Source organism: Coregonus clupeaformis, chromosome 23 (genome assembly GCF_020615455.1).
Source record: "Coregonus clupeaformis isolate EN_2021a chromosome 23, ASM2061545v1, whole genome shotgun sequence".
NCBI classification, from domain to species: domain Eukaryota; kingdom Metazoa; phylum Chordata; class Actinopteri; order Salmoniformes; family Salmonidae; genus Coregonus; species Coregonus clupeaformis.
This window is the reverse complement of record NC_059214.1, coordinates 6,200,573-6,213,418: the sequence shown is the minus strand read 5'-3', so window position 1 is coordinate 6,213,418 and position 12,846 is coordinate 6,200,573. Positions and strand designations below refer to the sequence as shown.

Genomic DNA, 12,846 nt, shown 5'->3' with positions numbered 1-12,846 from the left:
TTGTGCTATGTCATGACACATATGGACCACCTATTGAGATGTTAGTAAATAAGGTGTTACATGAGGTGAAATGGAGACTGGAGTGCCACTTTAAACACAATTTAGAAGTTCATCCTGTGCGTCTAACGGCAGGCTCAGCCAACATCAACGACAGGAGCATGCTGGGTAAGCGCGACAGTGAGATGGCGGTGGTAGTGGAGGACTCAGACATGGTTACGGCCGTAATGGATGGAGAGAGCTACCAGGCCGGGAGGTTCGCCCTGTTTTTATTTTTTTATTTTTTTATTTCACCTTTATTTAACCAGGTAAACCAGTTGAGAACAGGTTCTCATTTACAACTGCGACCTGGCCAAGATAAAGCAAAGCAGTGCAATAAAAACAACACAGAGTTACATATGGGGTAAAAAAACATAAAGTCAAAAATACAACAGAAAATATATATACAGTGTGTGCAAATGTAGCAAGTTATGGAGGTAAGGCAATAAATAGGCTATAGTGCAGAATAATTACAATAGTATTAACACTGGAATGCTAGATGTGCAAGAGATTATGTGCAAATAGAGATACTGGGGTGCAAAAGAGCAAAATAAATAACAATATAGGGATGAGGTAGTTGGGGGGCTAATTTCAGATGGGCTGTGTACAGGTGCAGTGATCGGTAAGGTGCTCTGACAACTGATGCTTAAAGTTATTGAGGGAGATAAGAGTCTCCAGCTTCAGAGATTTTTGCAATTCGTTCCAGTCATTGGCAGCAGAGAACTGGAAGGAATGGCGGCCAAAGGAGGTGTTGGCTTTGGGAATGACCAGTGAGATATACCTGCTGGAGCGCAGACTACGGGTGGGTGCTGCTATGGTGACCAATGAGCTAAGATAAGGCGGGGATTTGCCTAGCAGTGATTTATAGATGGCCTGGAGCCAGTGGGTTTGACGACGAACATGTAGTGAGGACCAGCCAACAAGAGCGTACAGGTCACAGTGGTGGGTAGTGTATGGGGCTTTGGAGACAAAACGGATGGCACTGTGATAGACTACATCCAATTTGCTGAGTAGAGTGTTGGAGGCTATTTTGTAAATGACATCGCCGAAGTCAAGGATCGGTAGGATAGTCAGTTTTACGAGGGCATGTTTGGCAGCATGAGTGAAGGAGGCTTTGTTGCGAAATAGGAAGCCGATTCTAGATTTAACTTTGGATTGGAGATTCTTTATGTGAGTCTGGAAGTTGAGTTTACAGTCTAACCAGACACCTAGGTATTTGTAGTTGTCCACATACTCTAGGTCAGACCCGTCGAGAGTGGTGATTCTAGTCGGGTGGGCGGGTGCCAGCAGCGTTCGATTGAAAAGCATGCATTTAGTTTTACTAGTGTTTAAGAGCAGTTGGAGGCTACTGAAGGATTGTTGTATGGCATTGAAACTCGTTTGGAGGTTTGTTAACACAGTGTCCAATGAAGGGCCAGATGTATACAAAATGGTGTCGTCTGCGTAGAGGTGGATCTGAGAGTCACCAGCAGCAAGAGCGACATCATTGATATACACAGAGAAAAGTGTCGGCCCAAGAATTGAACCCTGTGGCACCCCCATAGAGACTGCCATAGGTCCAGACAACAGGCCCTCCGATTTGACACACTGAACTCTATCTGAGAAGTAGTTGGTGAACCAGGCGAGGCAGTCATTTGAGAAACCAAGGCTATTTAGTCTGCCAATAAGAATGCGGTGGTTGACAGAGTCGAAAGCCTTGGCCAGGTCGATGAAGACGGCTGCACAGTACTGTCTATTATCGATCGCGGTTATAATATCGTTTATGACCTTGAGCGTGGCTGAAGTGCACCCGTGACCAGCTCGGAAACCGGATTGCATAGCGGAGAAGGTACGGTGGTATTCGAAATGGTCGGTGATCTGTTTGTTAACTTGGCTTTCAAATACTTTCGAAAGGCAGGGCAGGATGGATATAGGTCTGTAGCAGTTTGGATCTAGAGTGTCACCCCCTTTGAAGAGGGGGATGACCGCGGCAGCTTTCCAATCTCTGGGGATCTCAGACGTTATGAAAGAGAGGTTGAACAGACTAGTAATAGGGGTTGCGACAATTTCGGCGGCTAGTTTTAGAAAGAAAGGGTCCAGATTGTCTAGCCCAGCTGATTTGTAGGGGTCCAGATTTTGCAGCGCTTTCAAAACATCAGCTGTCTGAATTTGTGTGAAGGAGAAGCGGGGGGCATGGGCAAGTTGCAGCAGAGGGTGCAGAGTTGGTGGCCGGGTTAGTGGTAGCCAGATGGAAAGCATGGCCAGCTGTAGCAAAATGCTTGTTGAAATTCTCGATTATTGTAGATTTATCGGTGGTGATAGTGTTTCCTAGCCTCAGTGCAGTGGGCAGCTGGGAGGAAGTGCTCTTATTCTCCATGGACTTTACAGTGTCCCAAAACTTTTTGGAGTTAGTGCTACAGGATGCAAATTTCTGTTTGAAAAAGTTAGCCTTTGCTTTCCTGACTGCTTGTGTATATTGGTTCCTAACTTCCCTGAAAAGTTGCATATCGCGGGGGCTATTTGATGCTAATGCTGTACACCACAGGATGTTTTTGTGCTGGTCAAGGGCAGTCAAGTCTGAGGAGAACCAGGGGCTATATCGGTTCTTAGTTCTGTATTTTTTGAATGGGGCATGTTTATTTAAGATTGAGAGGAAATTACTTTTAAGGAACAACCAGGCATCCTCTACTGACGGAATGAGATCTATATCCATCCAGGATACCTGGGCCAGGTCAATTAGGAAGGCATGCTCGCTAAAGTGTTTTAGGGAGCGTTTGACAGTGATGAGGGGTGGTCGTTTGACCGCGGACCCGTTACGGACGCAGGCAATAAGGCAGTGATCGCTGAGATCCTGGTTGAAGACAGCTGAGGTGTATTTAGAGGGTATGTTAGTCAGGATGATATCTATGAGGGTACCCATGTTTACGGATTTAGGGTTGTACCTGGTAGGTTCGTTGATAATTTGCGTGAGGTTGAGGGCATCTAGCTTGGATTGTAGGATGGCTGGGGTATTAAGCATATCCCAATTTAGGTCACCAAGCAGTACAAACTCTGAGGATAAATGGGGGGCAATCAATTCACATATGGTGTCCAGGGCACAGCTGGGGGCTGAGGGGGGTCTGTAGCAAGCGGCAACAGTGAGAGACTTATTTCTGGAAAGGTGGATTTTTAGAAGTAGAAGCTCAAACTGTTTGGGCACAGACCTGGATAGTATGATAGAGCTCTGCAGGCTATCTCTACAGTAGATTGCAACTCCACCCCCTTTGGCAGTTCTATCTAGACGGAAAATGTTATAGTTGGGGATGGAAATTTCAGAATTTTTTGTGGCCTTCCTGAGCCAGGATTCAGACACTGCTAGAACATCAGGGTTGGCAGAGTGTGCTAACGCAGTGAATAACTCAAACTTAGGAAGTAGACTTCTGATATTTATGTGCAAGAAACCAAGACTTTTGCGATTACAGAAGTCATCAAATGATAGCGCCTGGGGGAGTAGGAGTGATACTGAGGGCTGCAGGGCCTGGTTTAGCCTCTACATCACCAGAGGAACAGAGGAGGACTAGAATAAGGATACGGCTAAAGGCTTTAAGAACTGGTCTTCTAGTGCGTTGGGTACATAGAATAAAGGGGGCAGATTTCCGGGTGTTATAGAAAAGATTCAGGGCATTATGTACAGACAAGGATTTGGAAGGATATGAGTAAAGTGGAGGTAAACCTAAGCGTTGGGTAACAATGAAAGAGATAGCATCGCTGGAGGCATCAATTGAGTCGGTCTCCGCGTGTATAGGGGGAGGGGCAAAGGAGCTATCTAAGGCAGGTTTAGCTAGGCTGGGGGGTCTACAGTGATATAGTAAAATTAGAAATAACCGCAACAACAATAAACTAACCATGTTTGGGCTGAGGCTAAACATAAACAGGATGTAGTACCGTAAAAAGGAACAGTCCAGCAGACATCAGCTGTATAGCTGAGTTATCATAAGGTCCGGTGGTAAACTAGTGAGTAAGAGGCCACGGCTAGCGTGTGCTAGCGGGCCGGGGCTAGCAGATGGATGGAATCTTCGTGGTTAACGTCGTAACCACATCAGACGATTTCGTCGGCAGACCAGTCGTGTAGGATGGGCGGGCTCCGTGTCAACACTAGGTGGTCCCGTCCGGTTGACAGAGAGGTAGATAGCCGGGAGATGGGCCTAGCTCAGGATGATTAGCCAGACCACAGCGTCCGTTTGTTGTAGCTAGCTGATAGCGATGAATCCGGAGTTAAAGGTCCAGTGATTCAGTGATTCCGGCGGAAAAACTGATATGTTCTGGGTCGATAACGCGCTGTGCAGACTGGCCGAATATCCGGTGATTAATGTCCAGTGATTAAAATTAATCCCGCAGAAAAAATCCAATGTTCTGGGTGAAATACCGCTAGCTGAGGCTAATAGCAAGTAGCTAGTTAGCTGGCTAGCTGGCTAGCTAGTTTCAACTGGAGATTCTAGATTCTAGATAAAGGTAAGTCAATAATAGAATCCGTTCCACATTGAGTGAGGCGGGTTGCAGGAAAGTATATTTTGTAGAAGGATGAAAAGTCTGATATGGAAATATGTACGAAACATACAGAAAAATAGGCTATTTACAGGCTATTTACAGACATACGATAAAAACACAACTGCACTACTACGCCATCTTGGTACTTTTACTGTCACTCAGAGAAGAGTGTTTCAGGTCAGGACACACACATCGCTGTCATTACAAATAATAAGAGAAAGTGGGGATAGTTGAGCGATTTTTTACATTCAGCATCACTCCGTCAAAGGAAATATTATTTATTTCTAACAAAGATATATACATATATTTCAGGATGTTGTGTATCCCTGGAAATAATCAGAATTCATGTAAACAATACACTTTACACTCCCGGTATGGAGTAAGTTGTGCCGCAGGACAGGGTAAGTTAAGCCGCCTACACATTTCTGTACTGAATTAAATATTACCACTACCTTTTTAAAATCATGTCTATCTTTATTTCCCAAACACAATTCAACACAATTACATTCTCATTTTTGTATTTAAATCATTTTAAGCACCTAACAAACACTTTGTACTTAAAAAATAAAAAGTACATAGGCTAGGCCCTGTTGTTACCTCATATCCCAGCGATAATTTCTTGAATTACGCCTGGGAAGAAAACACTTCAATTTCCTCAACTTGCCATTGGCTCAACCATTGTCTCAATTTACCCCAAGGCAAACATTTTGACTAGATTACCCCACACAGCTACAAGGATGCACTTTCATGCTAGGTCTAGGACCTCATATTGAAGCTTATAGATACCCCAACTGATGTATAGAACAATCTTAAAATGTTCTACTTTGGTTTCGACACAAGCATCATGAAACCTCTAATACTATAAATTCATTTGACTTGGACCTAACTTGCTTACCACCTTTTCCACGTGGTTTCTTCCTTCACAGACTCCATGAAATGATGACCTCTTCCTAAATATTTGATCAAATTATACATTTTGTGGATGGTTTCCTAGAAACAAGGCTTGCTGAACTTACCCCTTTTGCTCAACTTACCCCACTCTCCCCTAATCATTAAAATAAGAATATAAGATACTTCATAAAAGTGAAGGTATTAATGAAAGTACACTGCTCAAAAAAAGAAAGGGAACACTTAAACAACACAATGTAACTCCAAGTCAATCACACTTCTGTGAAATCAAACTGTCCACTTAGGAAGCAACACTGATTGACAATACATTTCACATGCTGTAGTGCAAATGGAATAGACAATAGGTGGAAATTATAGGCAATTAGCAAGACACCCCCAATAAAGGACTGCTTTTGCAGGTGGTGACCACAGACCACTTCTCAGTTCCTATGCTTCCTGGCTGATGTTTTGGTCACTTTTGAATGCTGGCGGTGCTTTCACTCTAGTGGTAGCATGAGACGGAGTCTACAACCCACACAAGTGGCTCAGGTAGTGCAGCTCATCCAGGATGGCACATCAATGCGAGCTGTGGCAAGAAGGTTTGCTGTGTCTGTCAGCGTAGTGTCCAGAGCATGGAGGCGCTACCAGGAGACAGGCCAGTACATCAGGAGACGTGGAGGAGGCCGTAGGAGGGCAACAACCCAGCAGCAGGACTGCTACCTCCGCCTTTGTGCAAGGAGGAGCAGGAGGAGCACTGCCAGAGCCCTGCAAAATGACCTCCAGCAGGCCACAAATGTGCATGTGTCTGCTCAAATGGTCAGAAACTGACTCCATGAGGGTGGTATGAGGGCCCGACGTCCACAGGTGGGGGTTGTGCTTACAGCCCAACACCTTGCAGGATGTTTGGCATTTGCCAGAGAACACCAAGATTGGCAAATTCACCACTGGCGCCCTGTGCTCTTCACAGATGAAAGCAGGTTCACACTGAGCACATGTGACAGACGTGACAGAGTCTGGAGACGCCGTGGAGAACGTTCTGCTGCCCGCAACATCCTCCAGCATGACCGGTTTGGCGGTGGGTCAGTCATGGTGTGGGGTGGCATTTCTTTGGGGGGCCGCACAGCCCTCTATGTGCTCGCCAGAGGTAGCCTGACTGCCATTAGGCACCGAGATGAGATCCTCAGACCCCTTGTGAGACCATATGCTGGTGCGGTTGGCCCTGGGTTCCTCCTAATGCAAGACAATGCTAGACCTCATGTGGCTGGAGTGTGTCAGCAGTTCCTGCAAGAGGAAGGCATTGATGCTATGGACTGGCCCGCCCGTTCCCCAGACCTGAATCCAATTGAGCACATCTGGGACATCATGTCTCGCTCCATCCACCAACGCCACATTGCACCACAGACTGTCCAGGAGTTGGTGGATGATTTAGTCCAGGTCTGGGAGGAGATCCCTCAGGAGACCATCTGCCACCTCATCAGGAGCATGCCCAGGCGTTGTAGGGAGGTCATACAGGCACGTGGAGGCCACACACAGTACTAAGCCTCATTTTGACTTGTTTTAAGGACATTACATCAAAGTTGGATCAGCCTGTAGTGTGGTTTTCCACTTTAATTTTGAGGGTGACTCCAAATCCAGACCTCCATGGGTTGATAAATTTGATTTCCATTGATAATTTTTGTGTGATTTTGTTGTCAGCACATTCAACTATGTAAAGAAAAAAGTATTTAAGATTATTTCCTTCATTCAGATCTAGGATGTGTTATTTTAGTGTTTCCTTAATTTTTTTGAGCAGTGTAGATAAGATAGCACAACTATTCTCAGATTAGCATAGCTCACACTGTTTATATACCTCACACTTCACACTCACTTTTTTGACCTGGGGCTTTTCTATCATAGGCTGGTCCTGGAGTTGCTAGGTGACACCAGTGTTGATATCAGCGATCCAGTCAGTGACCACTTCTACAAGGAAGTGTGGATGGTGACCACCGGCAGGGTGAGTGGACTTCAAACAAAGTTTTTTGTGTTGGTGTGTGTGCGTTTACAGAAGCGGTTCCCAAACTAGGGGTCGCGACCCCATGTCGCCTGATATGACAATAGGGTTGCTGGGAGAATTTCCAAAAAATTCAAATTATATAAAAAATGAATATATTGTCTTTGTATCACAAAGTCATTGTAATGTGGTTAACCTTAAAAATCTAAATGAAAATGATTGAAATTGAAAACATTAAATTCAACCAGAGTGCCGTTAGATCATGGGAAAAGGCCACACTTGACTGTTGCGTTTGAATCGGAATGATTCAAGTGCAACAGTCAAGTGCCGTCTTTCGTGCTGTCATGTGACCAAATGCTGCAGACAAAGCATTCACTGGTCATTACGGAGGAGTTTTGGTTACTGACTCAAAGGGAATAGCCTGCAATCTCCCTCAGAGCATTACAACTCATAGTACCCTTCTCCAGCTCATATCTGTGTGAAGGTGTCCTGGTATGTATTGTGTGATTACCTGTATATGTATTTTCTATTTCTCTGTGCAGGTGTTCAGTTGTGTGCCCACAGATGCAGTGTTGAACTACAAAATCCTGAGAGACTACATGTCCCGCCCCTGCCTGGCCCATGAAGACCCCTCATTGGCCAGCGAGGAGCTCTGGAAGGTCCTGGTTCAGTTCCCATTCTACTTCCTGTTTGAGGAGAACCTCTTCGCCTCCATCATTTCCAAGGAAGGCATGATGCCTATCGAGCTCTGGACATAGCATCATGGGAAAATGAGTTTTTAGATGTGCCAATTCATCCCATTAGGAATTCGAAGAAAGAGCAAGACTAACAGATTCTATGATAAAATAAGCTACAGTACATTATGTTAACTACCTCTTTGTATTTAGTTTATTACAAGTAGTCAGATTGCAGACACATTGTTGAATATAAAAAATTAAGCTTGCTCTAGATTAATACATGTATATTTTTAAATACCTGTATGTATTTGTGATTTTATTGACTGATATCAATAATTATAAATGTAAAAAAATATTGTTGACCCTGAGTACACAAAGTTTCCACTATCCCTTTTGACCGAACTAACAGTCATTAAAAAAACATTATACAATCTACCTGTACATACTGTAGGTGCAAAAAAATCATTTATTTGAAATTATGCAAGATTGTACAAACAAACCAAAATTGATTTATATACTGTAGTTTATAAATAAAATATATGATAATTTGCCCTACACAATTCAACACATGAATACATGTACCAACATATTTCCTTTCACACTTTAATTATAAATATCTTACATTTGGCTTGTTCTACTACGGAACAAGAAACCTCGATTCGCAAATAATTTAGTGATTATAAGCAAATTGACAGTAAGTATACAATGAAACACTGGAGACTGAGAGAGACATTGGCACAATAAACAAAGAGAACAGCAGAATCCCACTTAAAAATGGCTATAAAGTTCAAGCACTTCAATCATCATATTGTATTTATTAAAGTTGAAGTAACAAAATACAATAAATACGTATCAATTGTTTTGGTATTGTATTGTATTGTAATAAAAGCAGCCAGGTCGTTCAAGATTGACATTGACATTTCCTGAGGCCTTTGGGAAATGCCTTCAAAACCGTCCACTAGGGGCAACAGTGAGCGCTATTACCGTCAAGTAGGCTTGGGTTTTGCTTGGGTTTTGCTAGGGTGTTGTGGACGGGGGTGGTGGATGAACGTAATCCGATGACTCTGGATCAGAAGGTTGCGTTGCGTGTTCGATCCCAGTCGCGGACACTGTTTTTTATTTTGGTTTTAACCCTATCCCAAACCTTAACCGTTACCTCAACCATTTGGAATGAGTGCCTAAATGTAATGTTTTAACCCTATCACAAACCTTAACCCTTACCTTAACCATTCGGAATGAGTACCTAAATTTAACCTTTAAAATTTTACATTTGGAGAAATGGAATGATACAGAGCAGCAGGAGGCAACAAATACACTTCGAAATTTGACGTTTTGACCAAATTCGAAATTTGAAGTTTGGAGAACGTGGATGAACGTCTAATTCTGCAGTGAGACTGTGAGAGCTAGTTGATAAAATAATCTCTGAAGACGACATAATAACAAGATGACGCATAATGTCCTGTAACAGCTTGTAGACTTGATAGTTTATATGACTCACATTTTGCATTTCCGATAAACAGTCCCTGACATTCACAACCCAAAGGAAATTGATGCTAATCTGTCACAATCCGGGCTAGAAACTCCGGTCTCAGATGTGGAGAGCTGGGGGTACTACCCCTTAGCCACAGAGGAGGTGTTGTAGGACCCAAATGAAACACCCAAGGCAATACTCCAGGCAAGTAGATTTAATGTTCCAAAACAGGAGGCAAAACAAAACAACTCCACGAGGGGAGAAAAACAAACTAAAGATAACTTTGAACAACTTACTAGGACAGACACGGTGGGACAAAGCAGGAGACACATAGTCAGGACGCAATAACCAAGTGAGAAACAAGGGGGAAAACACACAGCTAAAATACACAAGGGGGAAACAAGGCACAGGTGACCTGGATCAAGCTAATTAGGACACATGAGGAAGAACTAAGGCAGAGGGGGAACACAGATGACCTCTAGAGGCCCGGAGACAAACAGGAGGCAGGAAGCTGACACACACGAGGAAGAGCTAAGGCAGAGGGGAACACAGATGACCTCTAGAGGCCCGGAGACAAACAGGAGGCAGGAAGCTGACAGGACCCCCTCCTCTAGGAACGACTCCTGACGTTCCTTCCAGAACACCCTGGCCCCAGGGTGCGAAAATCTCGGATCAAACCTGGGTCCAGGATGTCCCTGGCTGGAACCCAGGAGCGCTCCTCCGGCCCGTAGCCCTCCCAGTCCACCAGATACTGCAGAGAGTTCTGGACCCTCCGGGAGTCCAGTATCCGGCGGACTGTGTAGGCTGGCTGGCCGTCAATGATCCTGGGAGGTGGCGGGGGTCTGTGTGGGGGGGGCAAAGGGAGAAGACAAGACAGGTTTAAGGAGTGAAACATGGAAAGTGGGGTTAACTCTAAGGGAGCGAGGGAGAACCAAACGATACGACACAGGGTTAACCTTTCTAGCAATGCGGAAAGGCCCGATGTATCTCTGGGAAAGCTTCCTGGATTCGACCCGGAGGGGCAGGTTCTTTGTGGCCAACCAAACTCTCTGACCAGCTCGGAAACTAGGGGGCCGTCCGGCGGTGGCGATTAGCCTGACTCTGGTATCTCTGGGAGGTCCGAAGGAGGGCACGCCTGGCCTTCTTCCAGGTCCGCCTACAGCGTTGGACAAAGCGCTGGGCCGAGGGAACACCAACTTGCGCCTCCTCCTCTGGAAACAATGGAGGGTTGTAACCGAACTGGCATTCGAAGGGGGACAATCCGGTGGCTGAGGACTGGAGGGTGTTGTGGGCATATTCAGCCCAAATGATATAGGTGGCCCAAGACGTGGGATTACTGGCCGCCATACACCGCAGGGTGGTCTCCAGATCCTGATTAATCCGTTCCGTTTGGCCATTAGACTCTGGATGGAACCCCGACGATAGGCTGGCTGTGGCCCCAACAAGCCTGCAGAAGGCCCCCCAAAACCGGGACGAGAATTGGGGACCTCGGTCAGAGACCACGTCCAGGGGAATACCAAATATCCGGAAGACATGGTTCATGAGGAGCTCAGCAGTCTCCTTAGCCGAGGGCAGCTTGGGCAGGGGAATAAACCGGGCAGCCTTAGAGAACCGGTCTACCACCACTAGGATGACGGTGTTGCCCTGGGATAGAGGAAGTCCCGTAACAAAGTCCAGAGAAAGGTGTGACCATGGCCTTCGAGGATTAGGTAAGGGATGGAGCAGTCCCTGGGATCGCTGGCGTGTCGACTTTCCCTGGTTGCACACAGGGCAGGCCTCAACATAGACCTGCACGTCCTTCTTGATGGACGGCCACCAAAACCGCCGTCGGAGGAACTCCAGTGTGCGAGCACTGCCTGGATGGCATGTCAAGGGCGACTCATGACCCCACTGCAAGACGCGGCCCCGAACAGAGAGAGGAACGTACAGGCGACCGGCAGGACCACCGCCTGGATCGGGCTCCTGGACAAGAGCTTCGTACCCCTCTTTCTAGTTCCCACTGAAGAGGTGCGACGATCCTAGACCTCGGAATAATCGATGCCAAGGGCTTCTCTTGTAACTCGGGAGAATAGACTCGAGACAGAGCATCCGGCTTGACGTTCTTGGTGCCAGGTCGGTAAGTCAGGAGGAACTGGAATCGATTAAAGAAAAGGGACCATCGTGCTTGCCGAGGGTTCATCCGCTTAGCCTGTTGGAGATATTCCAGGTTCTTGTGGTCTGTGAGAACCTGGAAAGGGTGCTGAGCCCCCTCAAGCCAATGGTGCCACTCTTCCAATGCCAGTTTTACCGCAAGCAACTCTAGATCCCCCACGTGGTAGTTGCGCTCGGCCTCAGACAGGCGGCGAGACATGAAGGCACAAGGGTGTAATCTCCCATCCGCACCCCTCTGTGACAGGACGGCTCCCACCCCCACCTCTGAGGCGTCCACCTCCACCACGAAAGGTCTCTCTGGGTCAGGGGTCACCAGAATCGGAGCAGACGTGAAGCGGCGCTTGAGATCCTCGAAGGCCCCTGCTGCTTCCGGACCCCAGTGAATCTTGGTCCCTCCTCCCTTGGTAAGCGTCGTCAAGGGGGGCTACCACCGAGCTGAAATTCTTAATGAACTTCCGATAGAAGTTAGAAAAGCCAATGAACCGTTGAACCTCCTTGACCGTGGCAGGTGTGGGCCAATCGTGGACCGCCTTGACCTTCTTGGGATCCATCTCTAGGTGCCCGGGAGTGACAATAAACCCGAGAAACTGAGTCTGAGAAACATGAAATTCACACTTCTCAGGCTTAACGTAGAGGTGATTGTCAAGGAGCCTCTGGAGAACCCTGCTAACATGCCCCTCATGCTCCTTCAGTGACCTCGAGAAGATGAGGATATCGTCCAGGTACACGAAGACGAACAGATTAAGCATATCCCGGAGAACATCATTAATCAGGGCTTGGAATACTGCGGGGGCATTGGTGAGCCCGAACGGCATCACCCGATATTCATAGTGCCCCGTGGGCGTGTTGAACGCCGTCTTCCATTCGTCTCCTTTGCCGGATCCGCACGAGATGGTAAGCATTGCGGAGATCCAGCTTAGTAAAAATGGAAGCCCCTTGAAGCAGCTCAAAAGCAGTGGCCATGAGAGGAAGGGGGTATCGATTCCGAACCGTGATCTTGTTGAGTCCCCGGTAATCAATACAAGGCCTAAGACCCCCGTCTTTCTTTTCAACAAAAAGAAGCCCGCCCCAGCCGGGGAAGTAGAGGCATAGATGAGGCCGGCTGCCAAGGACTCCTTAATGTAGGT

At 46.5% G+C, this 12,846-nt stretch overlaps 1 protein-coding gene across 1 annotated transcript in view; it reads left to right on the top strand.

Annotated features, from left to right (window-relative positions):
- si:ch211-168k14.2 (phospholipase D1) overlaps positions 1–8,234 on the top strand; it is a 93,508-nt gene extending 85,274 nt beyond the window's left edge. Inside the window, 5 exon segments of the mRNA XM_045206402.1 lie at positions 124–262; positions 2,877–2,885; positions 4,705–4,719; positions 7,327–7,423; positions 7,963–8,234. Coding sequence (XP_045062337.1) covers positions 124–262; positions 2,877–2,885; positions 4,705–4,719; positions 7,327–7,423; positions 7,963–8,178 — 476 coding nt within the window. The 3' untranslated portion in view covers positions 8,179–8,234.
- The last annotated feature ends 4,612 nt before the right edge of the window (positions 8,235–12,846 follow it).